Raw genomic sequence first — 20,801 nt, forward strand, 5'->3', positions numbered from 1 at the left:
TACAGTCCTGACATCAAACTCCAGTCTGAAAGAGCTTGACATCAGCAACAATAATCTGCAGGATTCAGGAGTGAAGAAACTCCAGAACGCATTAGAAAATACAAACTGCACACTGGAGAAACTCAGGTGAGCTCAATCAACTATTGTTTGTTTTAATAACATTTCTTTAGTTCAAAGTTAAAGGGGTCGTAAACTGAGAATTACATTTTTTTTTTTAAATTTTTTAAAAATATGTTGTAAATTTCAGAGCTCAAAACTTCCTTATCAGTCCAAAAACAGCTTTTATTGAAACCAAGCTCAAAAAAGGACTCGTTTTAGATTTTGTCACATTACATAGTAGTGCAATAAAATCCCTTTGCAATGTTAATTTAAATTTGTGTTTTTATTTTCTCTAGACTTTCAGACTGCAGTATCAGAGAAGAAGGTTATAAAGCTCTGGCTTCAGCTCTGAGATCAAACCCTTCACACCTGATAGAGCTGGATCTCACAGGAAATGATCCTGGACAATCAGGAGTGAAGGAGCTTGATGATGTACTACAGGATCAGAACTGTCAGAAGACACTGAGGTGAAATAATATTACATGAAATATATGTGTGTGAATTATTCATAGAAACATTATTTCACCAACTTTGATACAATAAATTGTTTAAATTATTGTATTAAAATTATTTCAAGGTAAATTAAACGAAAACTGATTACACTAAGTTTAGTTGAATTTAAACCTGTTTCATCTTCTCTTCTGCAGGTTCTTGGGTCATGATGCTGATGAAGCCTGTCAGTATGTGAAAGGAATTGTGGGTAAAAATCCCTTATTCCAGAGAGAGCTGAATCTGAAACATAAACTTGACTTTAAAATAGTAAAGCAGTTCGCTGCTCTACTGCAGGATAAACATTGTCAGCTCAACAAACTTCAGTGAGTATTTTATGCAAGTTTCAAATTTAAACTTTGCATTGAAGTATCGGACCCACTTTAAATTAACAGTCATCAGCTACTATGTACTGACATTTAAATTTCTGATTTAATACAGTGCTCTTATTGCAGGAGTGGAGCTTGGCCACCCCGCTCACAATTGATGTTTCTGTCTAATTTTTCTTGACAAGAATATTGTTTATTTGGAAGTAGAACTGTCTCTCTATGACAACAACGCATGTAAGACATTTCAGAAGTGCCTCAGCAAAGTTGAAGTGCAGTTCGGTTAGGACAGAAAGGGTTATGTCAGCAGTTCATTGATGGTGAAGTTGCAATTCTATGAATGAAATGGAGAGAAGTGCTTTTTATGGGCTTTATGTATCTTTCCTTCCTGCACCTGGATTGTCTCTAAAGTCCATTGGACTGGCTAATGTCAGCAGGGGAAGAAAAGTTGATATCGGGGAGAGCAGACATCTTGGAGCCTGCTTGGACATTTGTTGGTTATGGTCTTGGGGATACTGTGAACTATTTGTTAAATAACAAATAATTGTGTGTCTGATTGGTCCAGCCATTAGTTATATATAATTCAATGAAGGTTAACTAATCTTTTAACTATGTAGTTATCTGCATGTCTCTGAGGATGCAGTGATGGTGGTTGAGAACCAGAATCAAGCTGAGTGAACAAATTGAACTTTAGCAATAATGTGAGCTCCTTTTTCTGTTAATGCACTGTGTTCCAAATTCTTGTAGGATTTCATTAAAATAAATATTCAGATTTTAGTTTTTTAAAGAAAGTTTTTATTTTATTCCTCATATCTTTTTAGTTTACTGGTATCAATCTCAGGCATGTTTGTTTAATAGTTTTGTAGTAGTTTGCCACATCTTCTTAGGTAAATGGAAAAATTACTTAAAGAGGTTGATCCACATTATTAAGCAGTCCTCATGCAATATGCAGAGGAAGAAATATGTTTCTGAAGATAAAAAGCATGAAATGGAAGGAATGTTTCTGTAAAAAAAAATAATTGTATTAAAAGGCCAGCAAAATAAATAAATAAATAAATAAATAAACGGGTGTTTGAAGCTACTGGAGTCTCTGGAGTTCTAAGAATCTCACCTTGCAGACTGGCAGTTGTGCATAAAGCTGCATTGAAGCCACTTATAACTTACAAACGACAATAATACAAGCAGAAGCAATAAACACCATCATTGCTGTTCATTAAAAAAGGTTTGGAATTTAAAATAAACTGGAGTGTTTCCTGTCTTTGTTTTCTTTCTCTTCAGGCTGAATAATAACAGTATTACAGCAGAAGGTTGTGCTGCTCTGACTTCAGCGCTTAATTCAAACCCTTCAAACCTGATAGAGCTGGATCTGAGTGGAAATAAACTAGGAAACTCAGGAATTGAGGAGATCTGTCCTCTGTTGAAAAATACACAATGCAAAATGGAAAAACTGAAGTGTGTATTTTCATCTACATTTCTGTGTGATATATATATATATTTTTTTTGTAAATGTCCATTTGATTGAAATTACCATTTTTGTACATTGCTATGTTTATTCTATGAAATTGAAATATTCAAATTAGGCAGATGTTATCATTAAGACATCTGTTGCTTATCTGTGGGGTCAGATTTTTGAGAATATTACAATAAAAATATTGTTACATTTTCATACTTTCTATCGCAATGCTTTTTATAATTATAATTATTAAAAATTATAATAATTAAATTATTAAATTAATAATTATTATTAAATTATTAAACTATAATTATTAAATTATTGAACATAGTTTTGTCTAATGATTTAAATTATGCCATCTCACTTTATACACGTTTTATTTTTGTAGTGTAGATCATACACTGCTTAACAGCTTCTTTCATACACAGACTTTCAGACTGCAGTATCACAGAAGAAGGTTATAAAGCTCTGGCTTCAGCTCTGAGATCAAACCCTTCACACCTGAAAGAGCTGGATCTCACAGGAAATGATCCTGGACAATCAGGAGTGAAGGAGCTTGATGATTTACTACAGGATAAACGCTGTTCATTAAAGACCATCAGGTGATAAATTGGAGACAATTATCATAACTATGATTTTAACTAGATATTACTCAACACTACATATTAATACTACACTGGACTAGAGGTGCAAAATATATCGGTGACTGAGATATTATTGACTGATCACTGGGAAAATTCAGTTATTATTATAGCACTGATAATAGAATTTCCACTATTATTTTTTATTAGTAAGTAGTTTTGTTATATTTGTGTTCAGCATATAATATCTGATAATGATTCAGTGTATTTGTCAGGCGGTGTCATGTGTGTTTGGACAAATTATAATATCACATTATCATTTTCTGTTAGTATTAGTTTTGGGCATGTTTTAATTTTTATCAGCTACTGTAATTAAAGATATACTGTTTTATGTGTTTTGTTTATTTGGAAAGAAGTAATAACAGAAAACGATGAAAACACATTTCTGTATTTTCTCTTACTGTTGTTTGCTTATACATGAAAATAGCATATTGTTTGTTTGCATTCTGTATATTGTTTTATGGTTATTACATGCTGTAAATTTCATTTTGGTTTAATTAATTGATACAAATGCTTGTAGTTAATCATTCTACTCTGTTTAATGACTCGTTTTATGCAAAAGGCATAAAATTGGAATATTATCTGATTTGTAATTCTACTTCCTGTAGGTTTCTGAAAAGTCCTGCTGCACAGGAAGCGTGTGAGCATCTCACTAAAGTTCTGGGTAAAAGTCCATTATTACTGACAGAACTGGATCTGAGTGAAGATAAATTAGAAGATCTGGATGGAGAGAAGCTCTCTGATCTTTTGATGGACTCTCATAGCAAAGTGGTGAAAATCAAGTGAGTGAATATGATTTTATACAGTATAACTTCTGTTTATTCATTATAAAAGTCTGTCAGTCACATGTGTGAGCAGATATGAAGAGCTGTTGGTCTAATGTGTGTTAAATATGTACTGAATAATAAATAATGCTGTTTTTGTGTTCAGGCTGAATAATTGTGAGCAGACAGAGAACAGCTGTTCAGTTCTAGCTACTGTTCTCTCCTCCAAAACCATCCTGAAAGAGCTGAACCTGAACAACAGCCGTCTGCTGGACTCAGGAGTCAATGAGATCTGTGAGGGACTGAAGAATCCTGTGTGTGAGCTGGAGATACTCAAGTGAGTACAGTTCACCATCAGATACACTCAACACCACAACACTCACTTGTATATATTTGAGTCCACTGACCTTCAGAAGTGGGGAAAAATCTAAGGATAGTTTTTTAATTTTGTTTTGTAGTAATAAAATAGGAACAAATAAATAGCAAACGATGGCACAATACAATAGAATGAAAAGACAAATGAAATAAACATGGTTTTATGTTTTTCAGGTGGGTCATACTACAGAAATTAAATAATCAAATGTAAAATAACACTGGATAATCTTCATTGTAATAATTAAATAAAGAATAATGCTTACAATTAAAGTTACAAAAGTTATTGAGTCAAGAGCAGTGAGTGGTTTTATTTTTGTCTTTTGTTCTTTAATTAAAATGATAGCAGCAGGTTTATTAGGCTGCTGTCACTTAAGAGCGAATACAAATCCAATATACTGTTACACAGCATGTCTTTTCTTTACAGTTTTATTATTATTATTATCTCTATTATTATTGTTATTTACTATTATTTACAGGTCAAAACTGACTGTGTTTACAGCAGTGTTCATTTTAGTTCTAGTGTTCATTCTAAGTTTTTATGTTTTCTAGACTTTCAGACTGCAGTATCACAGAAGAAGGTTATAAAGCTCTGGCTTCAGCTCTGAAATCAAACCCTTCACACCTGATAGAGCTGGATCTCACAGGAAATGATCCTGGACAATTTGGAGTGGAGCACCTCATTAATGTACAAAAGACTTTCTGCCGTTCACTGAAAACACTGAGGTGAGTGTTTTCTACAAATTAAAATGCAATAGTTTTAATATTTTATGTGAAAGTGAATTAAACCATCAAACTATATTTCTGCACCATCAATATTGTTTTACCACATCTTAACATTAACATTTTTTGTTATACATTACATTTGGTGTGAAAGAACCTAAGAAGTTTAAAGATGAACTTTATTGTAGAAGGAAGCTGTGCAGTGTACAGTTGTGAAATATCAATGTACTGTCTTTGTTTCTAGGATATTACAAAGCCCTGCAGCAGATGAAGCCTGTCAGTATGTGAGAGAAACTTTGGGTAAAAATCCGTTATTCCTCAGTGAGCTGAAACTGAGTGGAGATAAAGTAGGAGACACACGAGCGAATCAGATTGCTGCTTTACTGCAGGACAAACACTGTACAGTCAACACACTGATGTGAGTATTGTGTTCACTTGTTATTGTACATTTAACGTATCTCAAAGAAATGACCAAAACACTGGAAGGCAGAGTTGTCAAACATATGGCCCGTGGGCTGAATACGGTCCACAGATGTGACCAATCCAGCCCAAGGGATGATTTGAACAATGATAAAAATAGAGATGCACTGCTGCACTGGCCATAAATCTGAATGATTTTTTATTTATTTTTTATTTATTTATTCATTTTTTGGCCGATCTCTATGCCGGATCTGCAAAAAAACTGCTTGTAGTCATTTCCCAAAAACGCAATTTATGTACGTTAACACAGGTACACGCTGAATACGGACAGAAAGAATTTGTAGTTTGTATGGTTAATATTAATATAATTGTCAGTGCTTTTTTTTTTTTTTTTTTTTTTTTTTTTTTTAAAAAAGCTTGAATATTACTAGAGTATTGGCTGTATATTATTAAAGGGATAGTTCACCCAAAAATGAAAATTTGATGTTTATCTGCTTACCCCCAGGGCATCCAAGATGTAGGTGACTTTGTTTCTTCAGTAGAACACAAATGATGATTTTTAACTCCAACCGTTGCGGCCTGTCAGTCGTATAATGCTTGTCAATGGTAACTCCATCTATAAGAGTCAAAAAAACATGCACAGACAAATCCAAATTAAACCCTGCGGCTCGTGACGACACATTGATGTCCTAAGACACAAAACGATCGGTTTGTGCGAGAAACTGAACAGTATTTCACCTCTAAAACACCACTATGTCCAACTGCCTTGCGCATCCGGTGTGTGAGGTCTGAACGCGCTCTGACAACAGAAGTGATGTCTCACACTCATTGAAGTATAAGCGCGAGACATCACTTCCGTCATCAGAACGCGCGTTCAGACCTCACCAACCGGATGCGCAAGGCAATTGGACATAGTGGTGTTTTAGAGGTGAAAAATGATATAAATACTGTTCGGTTTCTCACACAAACTGATCGTTTTGTGTCTTAGGACACCAATGTGTCGTCACGAGCCGCAGGGTTTAATTTGGATTTGTCTGTGCTTGTTTTTTTGACTCTTATAGATGGAGTTCCCATTGACAAGCATTACACGACTGACAGACCGCAACGGTTGGAGTTAAAAATCATCATTTGTGTTCTACTGAAGAAACAAAGTCACCGACATCTTGGATGCCCTGGGGGTAAGCAGATAAACATCAAATTTTCATTTTCGGGTGAACTATCCCTATAATAATATACAGCCAATACTCTAGTAATATTCAAGCTTTTTAAAAAAAAAAAAAAAAAAGCACTGACAATTACATTAATATTAACCATACAAACTACAAATTCTTTCTGTCCGTATTCAGCGTGTACCTGTGTTAACGTACATAAATTGTGTTTTTGGGAAATGACTACAAGCAGTTTTTTTGCATATCCGGCATAAAGATCCGCCAAATTAAACAGCACATATTAATGTCTTACTCTGCATAACCTTTTTCCACATCCCTTAATCCTACCCAATACCTAAACTTAAATGGTAAAACTACCTTACTAACTATTAATTAACACTAAATTAGGAGTTTATTAAGAAAAAAGTTGTAGTTAATAGTAAAAATGTGTTCCCCATTCTAAAGTGTTACCAGAGCATCTAATTGGAAGTTAGAATTTGTAATGGCAGCGTTCATTGTTTATGCAGGAAAACGTTTATAGGAACTATGAAAATGTTCCTCCAGGACAAAAGCCCCTAAAAATACTCAGTAATCACTGAATGTTGTCATCAAGTACTTGTACAACCCCATTTTCAGAAAAGTTGGGACATTTAGTAAAATCCAATGAAATCAAGAATCAGTGATTCGTAAATTCTATTGACTCTTTATATAACTGACAAATGTACAAAGAAAAGTTTTGAAAAGATGGTTCATGGCTCACCACTTTGTGCCAAATTTCATGAGAGAATTGTCAAACAATTAAAAAAAAAATCACATTTCTGAATGTAAGATTGCAAAGAATTTATTAGGGATGCCAATTGAAAAATGGAATTTCAGTTTTGGCCAAAATAGCTATTTTCGGTTTCAGGTTGAAATGGTTTTGGAGGGCCGAAATTAGTGACAAAACAGAGGTTTAATTACCGCTTCTCTGATGTCACATTTTGACTGTGTTCAGCATCTATTTCGTGCACACAGCATGGATAAGCTACAGCAGTTAAACATGGCAGCTGTTGGGATGGTAGCTCTGGACTAACCATGTTAATTTCTCGATTTTAATCTGCAATGAAACGGTTTCTTATATCTAAAGATCTTTTAGTCTGTGCTGTTTTAATCTTAGATCTAGTGGTAAATTATTCCAACTTAATCTGGTCCTAGGAACATCTAAAATCATCTGACTTGATGACTCTGTGCTTCATGTATGAAGAAAATGGGCTAAATATGAAGGTGCCAGATTGTGTAACACTAGTATACTACAGTACAGTACACAGAGTTAGACATAATGACTTTCCTTAGACATAATGATTTTTATACTGTATAAACGGTATATTCTATCCCCTACCCCTAAACCTACCCATCAGAGAAAACTTTCTGCAATTTTTCATTTTATAAAAATATAATTTTGTATGATTTATAAGCTGTTTCCCTCATGGGGACCAAAAAAAAAAAAGCCCAAACAAGGTCTAAAATTACTGGTATTGCCATCCTTGTTGAGATTTAGTGTGTGTTTACCAGGACCACACACACACACACTTTGAAAATTGTGGTTATCATCTAAGATAATTGCTTATAATGTAAAAAGAATTCATTACATTTCGTTATCCATATCAGAAATTGCAAATAAGTTCTATAGAAACTATGCCTATAGAATCAATATCTATAGAAATCTATAGGTGTACCAAATGATTAATTGATTAACCATTAAAATCAGTTGAATTAAATAATAGACAAATGTATTAAACTGAACGAAAAGAGATGCAAATCAAAAGTTTAATAGTAATTGCATTATGAAAGGCTGTTACTGTGAATAAAACATTTATATAGATGAAACACTTATTTTGCTTAGTGAAAGGATACTTTGTGATTTTGTGTATTGTACTAACACAATTGAAAATATGCTGAAATGTTTGGGGAAAAAGGGCACTTTTGATGATATGTTGTGATATTAGTACTAAGAGTTTTGAAAATTTACCATTTGCTTGTGAAAATTGCACCACAGCAATTAAAAAAAAAAAAACTGTAAAAGAGTCAATCAAATCCAACAAATTTTTAGCCAGTAAGTTAGATGAACAACAGACAGCTTGTAGACTACACAGTTACATTTACTTCAAGAAAGCTATTCAAGGTCTATAAACTTGTGGTATATTTGAATAAATCAGTCATGAAAACAAGTTATTACAGTTTATTGTTGTTTTAAATGTTTGTACAACTCAGTTTAGCTATTTGAGTGTAGATTATTAAATAAGGTTGATGAAATAATTGATTATTTATTTTATTTTGGTTTTTGGCCAAGTACATCCTGAATTTTCATTTCTGATTTCAGCCCATTTTGAAGCATCCCTAGAATTAAATTCTTTTACCATCAACCATACATACTATTGTGAAAAGATTCAGGGAATCCAGAGAAATCTCAGTCAGTGTAGACTAAAGCAAGGCAGGACACCTCCATTGAGTGTGTGTGAGACCTTTGAGCCCTCAGATTGCATGAGAAACCTCATGCTGCTGTGTTAATATAGCCATATGGGCTTGGGAGTACTTTAGAAACCTTAGTCCATCTTAGATCAGGGGTGTCCAAACTGCTTGTCCTGGAGGGGCCATTGTCCTGCAGAGTTTAGCTCCAACTTGCCTCAACACACCTGCCTGGAAGTTTCTAGTATGCCTAGTAAGACCTTGATTAGCTGGTTCAGGTGTGTTTAATTGGAGCTAAACTTTGCAGGACAGTGGCCCTCCAGGAGCAGGACTGGACACCCCTATCTTAGATGGTTCAAAAGACAATGGTCTTTTGTGTGTACTGTGGTCAGATGAGTTTCCAGTTTCATAAGCGACAAGTGCAAAAGCAAACATCTGTCTTGGTATGGAGGTGCATCTGTACAAAAGGCATGGGTGACTTGCGTATGTGTAAAGTCAATGTCCATTGACGTGGAGGTGTATATTGGAATTGTACATATAGAGACATGTACTGCCATCTAGGCATTTGCCCAAAGCCGAATGCAATGTTCGGAAAGGAAATGACATGTACTGTGAAGCCCCTAAAGGGAATAAATATGAGAGGGGAGGAAAAAATATATTTAATTGCTTTATCTTGCAATTATATAGTTGGATAATTGTACTATATATTTAGCAGGCTTCAGGGAGCCACTATTAAAGGGTCATGAAACACCAGAAAAATGCATTTTCCTGTGACGCGACCAGAGCAGAAGTTTGGGTGCATGTGGATTGTTTTGCTGTAATCTACCAGCACAAATGGAAAATATGTTCGCATCAGATTGCATTACAGCGGAGAATTCAAATGTCACAAAAGTGCTGTTCATTCACCTCTGCGTTCGGACACGCGAGCCGTGTGTATGTTTCCCTCAGCACAGCTAGCACATGAGTGTTGTTTGTATTTTGCCCGCGATGCGGTCTGAACTGGAGTTTGAATACGAACACATGATATATGATATACACACGAAGCGCGCATATGATCTGTTTCAGCACGCAGCTCCGTGATGAGTTTAACAACACTAGCCACGTGGATTATAGCTCATATACAGAATAAAGTATCCGTGTTTAAAGTTTTTATAGACATATTTCACATATTCTCCTGCACCAAACACGAACCAGCATGGTGTATGAACGCATATTTCATCAAGTCTTCTTCAAATGAATTATATGAGCAAACTGGACACTGATACAGTGGTGTAGCCTATCTGAACATGATGACACGATTATTCTAATAGACAAAAGACTGATTTAGATTGAAATTTCAAAGAAAAATGGGCAAAAAATAAACTATGTCTTTATTCTTTCTGTGTTAAACTACGTGTTGTTTATGAGACTGCAGTGCTCATAAACGTAATCAAAGTATTATTAGCCCTTTTAAATATTCTTTCGCATTTCTCCCTTGTGCTTGGGAGTTTGTTGTCATTTTTCTCCGTGCTAATATATTAATATTCATTAGTTTGTGTAATAAGTGTGTTGTAATGTCTGTGTTTCATTGGTTGTTCTCTCCTCTCTTCCCCCCCTCTACACTCCCACTTTTCCAGAGCTTTACACGCCAATTTTCACAGAGTTTTTAAGCTTTGAGGTGTGAACGACCAGGGTAAAAAAAATATGTGGGGTATTGAAATCGCTTTTGAACGTGAGCTCGCTTTTTACTTTCACTTTCGAGATTCGCGATCACATGTACTCTGTGTATAGTAGGGAGCGGCGGTACTTACTTGCCACACATTTTACAAGATTAGATATTTGTCAGTGGTGCTCAGGATCTGTAAACCATTCACCATTTTTCTATCAGCCATCTCTCCTTACTCTCTCTGTGTGGTAAGTGAAATCTGGGGCCATATTCATAAAACATCTTAAGGCTAAAAGTAGCTCCTATCTTGCCAATTTAGGAGAAACTCTTAAAAATAATGGGCGTGTCTGCCCTAAATTTAGGACTCCTACAATTTTTCTTTAAGAGTATTTCACAAAGCATTTCAGCACTAAAACTAGCTCCTATGTCTGTGAAAAGTTAGGAGTAGTAATGAGGACGCCTAAGTCACTAAGACCAAATCAGAAATCACTAAAATGGTCGTTGCCGGCAATCTGCCTCATCAGTCCACCCAAAGACACTGTACACAACTGAGGCAATAGAGATAGAGCCTTGAGTGCTAAGCCTTTCTTCATAAATGCATTAAGTATTTTGATTTATAGGTTTTAATCTGTGATGACATAACATAAATGTTCATTTATGTACAGATAAAATGTATTGAATGATGGAGAATAAAACATTGCAGTCAAGTACACGTCGGCTATGTATATATATGCCTCCTCTCAAGCTGATTAGATAAACCATTTGAACGTGCTCCTCCCAAACTTTATTTATAAAACATAATTTATTGCTTGAATTCTGCAATCTCTCAAGATGTAGACATGTAAGAGGCTGACAATTAACTGAACATATACCTGTTTAAATAGTGGTACTTAGCCTGTTTTAAAAAACTTTATTTGAATATGACAACAATTTTATTTTAAAATCTTTATTTGAATATGGCAACATGATACTTCATTCTACAATATTTCTATGAATAAATAACTGACAGAGACCCCTCCCCTATCAGCCAATCACTGTGTGCATAGTTAGTAAGTGTGTTGACATCATCCATAGAAACGAGGTCAACCCCGCCTTTACTCTTATCTCAAGACTTCTGTCTATTCCTTAGTAGTAAAAGTTTATTTCAGCAACTTTGTGAATAGGTTTTAAAAGAAAACTCTTAGCTAAGAGCTTTTACTGCCATTTAGGAGAACTCTTAGTGGTAAGATAAAATGTTTTGTGAATATGGCCCCTGATGTACTGTAATGTGAAAGCCTACCACTAGCAAGCCCATAATTGTGTCCTTTTAGGGGCTCTGTAGAATGCATTATTCATTTTCCATGCCTTTCCAAATACAGATTTAGGCTTTGGGCATACCCCTACTTCCATCAAGATCTTTTCCTGGGAAGCAAGATAATGCCAGTCCTCACTCTGCTCGTGCTGGAACATAGTGGTTTCTTAGACACACTATACCTACAGTCTAGATCTGTCTCTTATTGAAAATGTATGGCTTATCATGAAAAGGAGAATCAGAGAACAACGACCATGGACTGTTGAGTAGCTGAAGACTTGTATCAAGCGAGATTAGGCAAAAATTCCACTTGCAAAACTACAATTTCCAAAAAAATAAAGGTTAAAGAAAAGGAATGAATCACAGACTGTTAATTTTATTGCATTTTACAAAATGTACCAACTTCTCTGAATATGTGTTTGTAAATTTTCCTTCTCCTGATCATCGTTTTAGACTGCGTAATTGTGGTCTAACAGAGGAAAGCTGTTCAGCTCTTGCTGCAGTCCTGAGATCAAACTCCAGTCTGAAAGAGCTTGACATCAGCAACAATAATCTGCAGGATTCAGGAGTGAAGAAGCTCCAGAACGGATTAGAACACAAAAACTGCACACTGGAGAAACTCAGGTGAGTTCAGTGAACTATTGTTTGTTTGCACTTAACTTGAATGGGTTTTTTATCATAGTACAATTTTATGTTTTAACAGCAGTGTTGGGGAAGAGATACTGAAAAATGTAGTTATGTTGGCAGCATTGCTACTTGTAGCTAGCTACTCCCCAACACTGTTTAACAGAACAGTGAATAAATATATAATATAAATTAAATTAAATTAAAAATATAATATAATCATATAATAACTTTTTTTAACTTAATGAGTTTTATAAAATGTCTTTTTTTCTAGACTTTCAGACTGCAGTATCAGAGAAGAGGGTTATAAAGCTCTGGCTTCAGCTCTGAGATCAAACCCTTCACACCTGATAGAGCTGGATCTCACAGGAAATGATCCTGGACAATCAGGACTGAAGGAGCTCAATGATTTACTACAGGATGAGAACTGTGAACTCAAGAATCTGAGGTGAGATGTGATGAAATAACACAAAATAAATATGCATGCTAAATATTCATACACAATGTTCTTTCAGTAATACAATAATCTCCACAAGTTTTGCAGTGGGGGTTGCTGAGTTTTGTTTAGGTACAGTTGTACTGATGGTATTCAGTAGTATGGTATTAAATGTTTCTGACACTGTAGTTTAATGCCATCAAGTCCAGGTTCCCTTTATCACTGTATCTCTCCACAGCAGTTCTGTGAGTCTCCAGATGTTCATAAACATGCAGTTTCACAAGCCAGTTTTCTCTGTGCTGATGTTTCTCACATATTGCTTAAAGCCATATAGACATTTAAATTAATTCATTTTCCCTTCTGCAGGATTTTGAGAAGTCCTACTGCAGAGGAAGCCTGTAAATATTTGACAGAACTTTTGGGTAAAAACCCATTACTCCTGAGAGAGCTGAATCTGAGTGGACATGAACTAGGAGACACACGAGTGAATCAGATCGCTGCTCTACTCCAGGATAAACACTGTCAATTCAACACTCTCACGTGAGTATTTTGTTTTAGTGACATAAAATGTTACATTACATTTAATTTTACTTTTACAGTAGTGGATAATGCTATTTCCTCATTTGTTTGAGTTAGAGCAGTTTTTCTCAGCAGCTACAATAACGTTATATATTAAAATTAAGCAAACTATTAAAAACATACACATTTAGATAAAAATAACTTTCACAGATTGAATATAATTTAAATTAAGTATACATTTATGCTTTAATTCCAAAAGCTTATATTTCATATCTACAGAGTTTTTACTTTAAAGTATGTTGATGTGTGCATTAATTTGGTTGGGGATAGAGACCTGCAATCCCGTGGGACCCAACGCAATGGAGTGCGGCACGGGAGAAAATTTGATGGGCAAATGTGGGTTGTGGGAGAATAAAATGATTCAATAGAAGCATCTAAAAATAAAATATTTAAAAAGAAATTATTATTCATCTATTGCACAAAAGCAACAAGAACAACTAAAATAAAATAAAAATCGATTTACAAATGCAAGAATAGGCAGAGTTTTTATTTATAACAGGTTTTTGCAGCATTGAGCAATGTAGCCAACCACAGACATATCTGTTGATTTCTTTTAGTATCCACTCACTGCTCAAAACACCATAGTTTTTTGTTCAGTGCTGGATTTCCACATGCTCATGAGTCCTCTCAATATAACAAACAAAGTGTAGACATTATAAAAGATTTTTTTGTGCAGTCAATTTCATTGATTATAGCAGAGTTTTGTGAGATGTCAGCTTTTTAGTGATTATAAAGGGAGCGCCCTTTGCATGCATTCTGCCATGCCAAACCATGCGCTCAGTTGCCTATGATTGCTTTTCTGTTAAATTAACAGTGAATGTTGATGCTTTAATAACAAATATTCTATCAAGAGCGTTTATGCTATGATGTTGTGGCAAGGCGACACGTAACTTGAAACTATTTCATGGAAATTTCATGGACATAGTGATCTATGTAAGATTTTAAGCGTGAATGTTGCAGGTGGGAGCCGGAGAAGGTTTCATATGTTTTCATAGGAGCAGGACAGAATCTGGCAGGAGGGGCTGGGAGCAGAAAAATCTGTCCCAAGCAGGTGTCTAGTTGGGAGTTGTTAAAAAAAAAGTTGTTTTAAAAAACAAAAAAAAAAGCTGCAACGCAATTCAGTGCCTGTTTCCAGAACAAAGCAAATTGTGATGTACCAATTGTTCAGCCACCGATCTTTATCAGCTGATATTTATCTTAATCCCACCCTCTTTTGATTGACAGGACATAATCAGCCCTGATCATCAGCTGTTTTTAAACAATCAGCTGATAGCATAGCTTTACCAATTTAAAAAAAAAAAAATCCCACCAATGTCTGAAGAAGTATAACAATTTAGGCTCCATTTGATTTGACAGAAAATATGAATGGAATCTTAAGTGCAGAATGATGTCATCAACATTATTGATCTGATTTGGTGGTAGAGAAACTGTAAAAATGTGGCACCCAAATGATGACTTTGACACGGAAGAACCACTTTTGAAGTTGATCTGAAATTGTGTAAACTTTTTTGTATCTTGGGAAAAAAAAAACATTTCCTAACTTATTGACAATTCTGAAATGGAAAATGCTGATAGAGAGAATTAAAAATATTTAAAAATCTTAGTTTGATCATCATAGATATGATTCATTGTATTTTCCCTTTGTGTCTTCAGTCTGTGTGGATGCAGTTTTACAGAGAATCAGTGTTACACCCTGACTTCGGCTCTATTTCCAAACCTTTCACACCTGAGAGAGCTGGACCTCAGCGGGAATCAGCTAAAAAATACAGGAGCAAAGCACTTATCTGATGTACTGAAAGATTCACGCTGTCAGCTGGAGAGATTGAGGTGAGGAACATTCACATACAAGAATCAAAATGCTTAAAATTACTTTAACATTATATACCTGTCCTCTTATCTTTTGTGAAAAATTATTCTCATTAGTATTTAGTGATCTGGTGAAATAAATGACAGGGCTGTACATAAACTTTACTTTAACATACAAAAATTGCTCATAATAAATATTGAAAATAATGAATTTGATTATCGATTAGTCATGTCTGCACACTGTGCACAAAAATCATCCACCTGTCACATCGCTTTACAGTAGGGAATAACCCATTTCTTTGGACAAAACACATATGGAAAACTGCAGAGAACACAGAGAGAGCTGCTGTGGGAAAGGTGCACGAGTCACAACTGAAACAGAATAATGCTTTATGTCAAGCACTTTTGCATAAGCATTTACTGTATCTTGCCTTGTGCAGGTGGATGCTTGGAAGCACACTGCAATGAAACGAAAACATTTTGCTGCACATTGCATTTCTTCCACTTTTGAAATTCAGTCTGTTTGTGACTTCTGTTTAATAAATTAATGTGAGCTTTTTTGCCTATATTTTGATGTGTGTGGATCCCTATTTTTCATTCTTCTGTTTTTGATTTGTTTTTGATCCATGCACCTGAAAATTATACATTTTTAAGAATTAGTATTTATATTTTTTAATCTGATTAAAAATATTAAAATGTTTTTTTTTACAGAATTGTCAGTCATCAAAATATTTCTTAGTTGGATCCCTACTTAAAGGCCCTAACTATACACAATTACATAGCACAAGTATAAAATGCCTGTTACTGTTACAAAAACTATAAATAGTGCAGTTCATCATGCATGCTATGTATGCATGTTAATTATAATTCCATTGTTTCCCTTTACTTAGACTCTAGTGACCTACCATATTTCAAACCTTTTCAGGATATCATAAAAGGTCTTTAACATTGTTTTGCACCATTTCTTTGGCAAAGTTTCTGTAAATTAACTAAAATTGAAAGTGCAATATGGCTTTGTGACCTTATCAATTTGCAAAAAAATGTGATTCAATTAAATATGTATATAGCCTGCTTGAACTATGCATTTCAAAGTGAAATGTGCACTTTGTTAACGTGATGAGCTTGTGATCTGGTGTTTTCCACATCTTAGAACTGCTCAGATCACAGTGAATGAATCCAGTGAACTCCATCTCTGTGTCATGTAACAGTTAGTGGAAACAGCACGAAGACAAAGGAGAACAATAATAATGGAAATTAATGACAAAAACTCACACTAACACGATTTAACAGACGAGAACGGACAGAGAATGAGGGAGAATACGGGGTATAAATAATCAGGGAAATAAGATAATTGACAGAATAGGTGAATGGAATCAATAATCAGACACACTGGGAAACTGGGTCACAAGGAAACACAATGAAACATTTGAACTCTGACGCTCTGCATATGCTGTGAATTTATTGTGTATTTAGGAATGTGGTGGACACAAGTTATGCATTATTTTCACATTTGTGTAATTTCCATAATTTTTGTGGGCAGATTATTACAGTATTTCACTAGATTTGTAATGAGACACATTTATAAATCTGTTTTCAGTTTTCTGACTAAATACAAGCTCAAGAGTTTATCTAATGCAAGGGAAGAAATTAAAAAAAGTTTGGTAATTTTCCTACTGTAAAGTAAAAAATATACATTAAGAAATATACATTTTCATTTATTATACAGTGCATTTGATTTACATTATATAAGCTATTACTGTCATATGAATAATAATAATAAATAAATAAATACATAATAATGATACAACCCCATGCCCAGAAAAGTTGTTTCACATTTGAAATGTGATCAAATGTGATCAAATCAAGAATCTGTGATTCAGTTCTCTTTAACTTTTATTTATCTAACAAAAGTACAAAGAAAGGATTTTTAATCTTTTCACTGACTAACTTAAGTGTATGCTGTAAATATAAACAAATTTTGATTTTGATGGCTGCAACACACATTTAAAAAAAAAGGCTGGAACAGAGGATATTAGGCAGGTAGTCATAATGTTTTTGCTTTTTTTTCAGTGAATGTCTCAGTGTACAGCCCTCAATAATGATCTCTCTTTCTCTGAATGTCTTTTTTTTTTTTTTTTTTTTTTTTTAATGAAAGGGATGTGACTTTACAGAATAAAGAGTTATCTTCTTTTCTTCTGTCTTATTTTCTTGCTCTTTCTTTCTCATAATGTAGGTTAAGAGGCTGTCATATGAAAGATAAAGGTTGTTCTGCTGTGGCTTCAGCTCTGAAATCAAACCCGTCACACCTGAGAGAGCTGGACCTGAGCGGGAATAAACTAGGAGACTCTGGATTTAAAAACCTCAGTGATCTACTGAAGAATCCACAATGCAAACTGGAAAATCTACAGTTAGTATCATTATATTTTACAGCACTTACAGTGTGATGAAAGTTTACTGTTTAGTTAGTTTAAGACAACAGAGCTTAGGTTACAATGTGTATACTATAGCATTTCACCTGAACTGCAACTGCATTTCCCTATTGGTCACACTTAATTTTAGGTGCCAGTAATTGCATTAAATTTAATTTGATTCAATTCAAAAGTCAATGTACTAATTGTGTACATGTTGTTCTGCAGAAATGTTATGCTATTCACATCTGCTATAACAACAGTTTCCAGCATACAGAACTAGTGTGACAGTGTTAAAAATAGTCCATGGGAACTATACACTCTATGACAGATAAATGCCTACTGTATCTATTTAACTCTTTACTGCCACCTAGGGCTGTCAAAATTAACGTGTTAATAACGCATTAGCGTAAATTAATTTAAATGGCACTAATTTTATTTCCGTGCAATTAATGCAGCGCGCATTTACTGTTTGACCCGTGGCCTAGCCCATAGTTGGAGAAGTAGAGATGCAGCCATATGGGGCCGTACACAACATGTATAAAAATGCATGGAAAGTGCAGCCACGCCACTTTCTCCTTCTTTCCAAAGTGCTTGCACTCCTGTGGCATCTGTCGTTGCTATGCAACCATGAACCGCGCTTTCCACGAGGAAGTTTCAGCAAAGGATAACCCCAACTGATTTCTAGCCCTTGCATTAGCTCTACTACTAGATATATTTATGGAGATGAGAAATAACCCGCCCTGTACAGCTATGATCAGCAGTTTGGCTAAGCTTTCAGTGTTTTGTTACAGAAAAAAAAATTAAAGATTAGAGATAAAAATGTGTGATTAAGTTGTGATTAGTCACGAAACTCATGACAATCATGTGATTAAAAACTTTAATCTATGGACAGCCCTAGTGCCAACATTTTTGATAATTTTCACAAGTTTCATGGCCCTCAGAATATTTTTTTGGATGAATATCTGCACATACAATATATCAAAATAAAGAACAGAGCCTCTGATTTTAAAGAGACAACAACGACAAAATCATTTGATTCTAGCTTCATGCATTCTTATTTTATATGCTGAATCTGATTAATGTTTCGATGATCATGTTAGTTTTTTATGTATGTGATGAAAACATCAATCGCTTGTCTCTGCTGCTGTTTTTATACTAGAGATTCTGTACTCTTCCTTTCTGTAAAACAGTTAAAACATGGATTGCTGGAAAATTCTGGGGAAAAATAGTCGGGAAAGAGAATAAGATGGCATCATGGATCTGAGTCATTGTTCTTTGTGTGTGTTTTTTTGTTTTTGTTTTTTTAAATCTTCAGATTGTGTAAATGCAATATTCAAGAGAAGCAGTGTGGCTTCCTGACTTCAGCTCTGAAATCAAACCCATCACACCTGAGAGAGCTGAACCTCAGTGGGAATGAACTAAAACACACAAGAGTGAAGCATTTTTATGATCTACTGAAGGATTCACACTGTAAACTGGAGAGATTGAGGTCAGGATATTCACTTACAGCAAAGAAAATAGTGCTTTGGTATTTAAATGAAACCGAATGAAAAGTTTTTTTCTCATTTCTCCAATTACAGGTTAAGATCCTGTGAAATAACAGCTGAAGATTGTTCTGCTGTGACTTCAGCTCTGAGATCAAACCCATCACACCTGAGAGAGCTGGACCTGAGCGGGAATGAACTAGGAGACTCTGGAGTTGATAATCTTGGTTTTGTGCTGAGCAGCTCACAGTGCAAGCTGGAGAAACTACAGTCAGTATCATTATACTGTACAGCAGTTACAGTGTGATTTAAAGTTCAGTATTTAGTTATTTTAAGACAACAGGACCAGTCACATTGTTTATAGCACTGTGTCTTTTGGCATTTCCTTGTCTAAAGAAAAGAAGTACTGTGAGCTAATGGACTGATGGTTCAGTAGAAAGTTTCAAATGCTGAAATCTGCAAAATGAGACCAAAGTGAGAAAAGACGAAAAACTGACAATAGATTATTCTGATGGAGTTACATGGTTTTTACAGCACTTATGGTGCACTGTGCACCTAAACAAAATGGCGCCCCCATTGTCCAAAATATGTCACGGATTTTTTAAATAACATAAATCTTTCATGGGTTTTCTACTACATATTTCAGTAAGAGAAATCATTTACGTTATATTAAGCCATACAAGTCTTAACACCAGGGGTTCCCTTTAACAATAGCTGTTTCCATCCACCTATGCACATTTTGGGAAACTGCATAAACACTGGATGGAAATGCCAAGATGTGCATAAATTATAAAAAAAAAATGTGCATAAAAAACCTGAGTTGGATGATTTTTTTATTTGATAAGAAAACATGCAACCATGTTGGAAACACATTTACCAAATAAATTGCTTGATGCGCATTAAAAAAGTCATGTGACATTGCACGATGGGATGACATAACTGGACTAACCAGTGGACTGATCTCGTTGCACAGCATCTGAAATGCTGTTTTGGCCGTTCAGAAATACCTGAGCCCAAATCTGTTGTCAAAGTTGTTCGGTATAATTACCTTCCCAAACCGTCTTACATGACTGCATTCCTAAACAGCAGGTATCCACCTCCAAAAGCAAGACAACACGTTTGTTTCATCTGCATGCTCTGAAATGCAAGTAATTTATTATATACAGCAAATTATAATACACAATGGCTTCTCCTACTTTTCTTAGTGATATTTAACATCAGTTTATCAGGAAGGAATAATAATAATGGAAGTGTAATAATAATGTTGCTTATTAGTTACAAACTAATTACAAATGCTGTAATTATTCAATCTTCTCTTTGATTATAGACATGATTTGAAAGACAAATGACATCAAACTAAAATTTTCCACAAAATCTGACCTCTTTTCTCAAATTATAAATCACTATAAGCTTACTGTCATGAACTGGGTAAGGTTTAACCCAAAAATCTTCTGTACTGCAGCTTTAAGTAAAATTGTATTAGTATTAATACAAAACTTGTATTAGTGATGGTAAACTACGCAAAATTGTCATTTATCCAATATTTTCTTCATTTTTCTCATGTTAAATAAATAAATAATCTATAATTATATTTCTTATAAATTTCTTGATTCAGTTTTTCAGTCAGTTTTATATTGAACTTGTC

General features: G+C 34.6%; 1 protein-coding gene across 1 annotated transcript in view; it reads left to right on the plus strand.

Moving 5' to 3' along the window:
* Positions 1–20,801, plus strand: part of LOC127499620 (uncharacterized) — a 259,187-nt gene that overhangs the window by 121,854 nt on the left and 116,532 nt on the right. The window contains exons 76-84 of the mRNA XM_051870016.1: positions 425–566; positions 747–914; positions 2,193–2,366; positions 2,796–2,969; positions 3,617–3,790; positions 3,939–4,109; positions 4,697–4,870; positions 5,112–5,285; positions 12,270–12,440. Coding sequence (XP_051725976.1) covers positions 425–566; positions 747–914; positions 2,193–2,366; positions 2,796–2,969; positions 3,617–3,790; positions 3,939–4,109; positions 4,697–4,870; positions 5,112–5,285; positions 12,270–12,440 — 1,522 coding nt within the window. The remainder of the gene's footprint in view (positions 1–424; positions 567–746; positions 915–2,192; positions 2,367–2,795; positions 2,970–3,616; positions 3,791–3,938; positions 4,110–4,696; positions 4,871–5,111; positions 5,286–12,269; positions 12,441–20,801) is intronic.

Source organism: Ctenopharyngodon idella, chromosome 18 (assembly GCF_019924925.1).
Source record: "Ctenopharyngodon idella isolate HZGC_01 chromosome 18, HZGC01, whole genome shotgun sequence".
Lineage (NCBI taxonomy): Eukaryota > Metazoa > Chordata > Actinopteri > Cypriniformes > Xenocyprididae > Ctenopharyngodon > Ctenopharyngodon idella.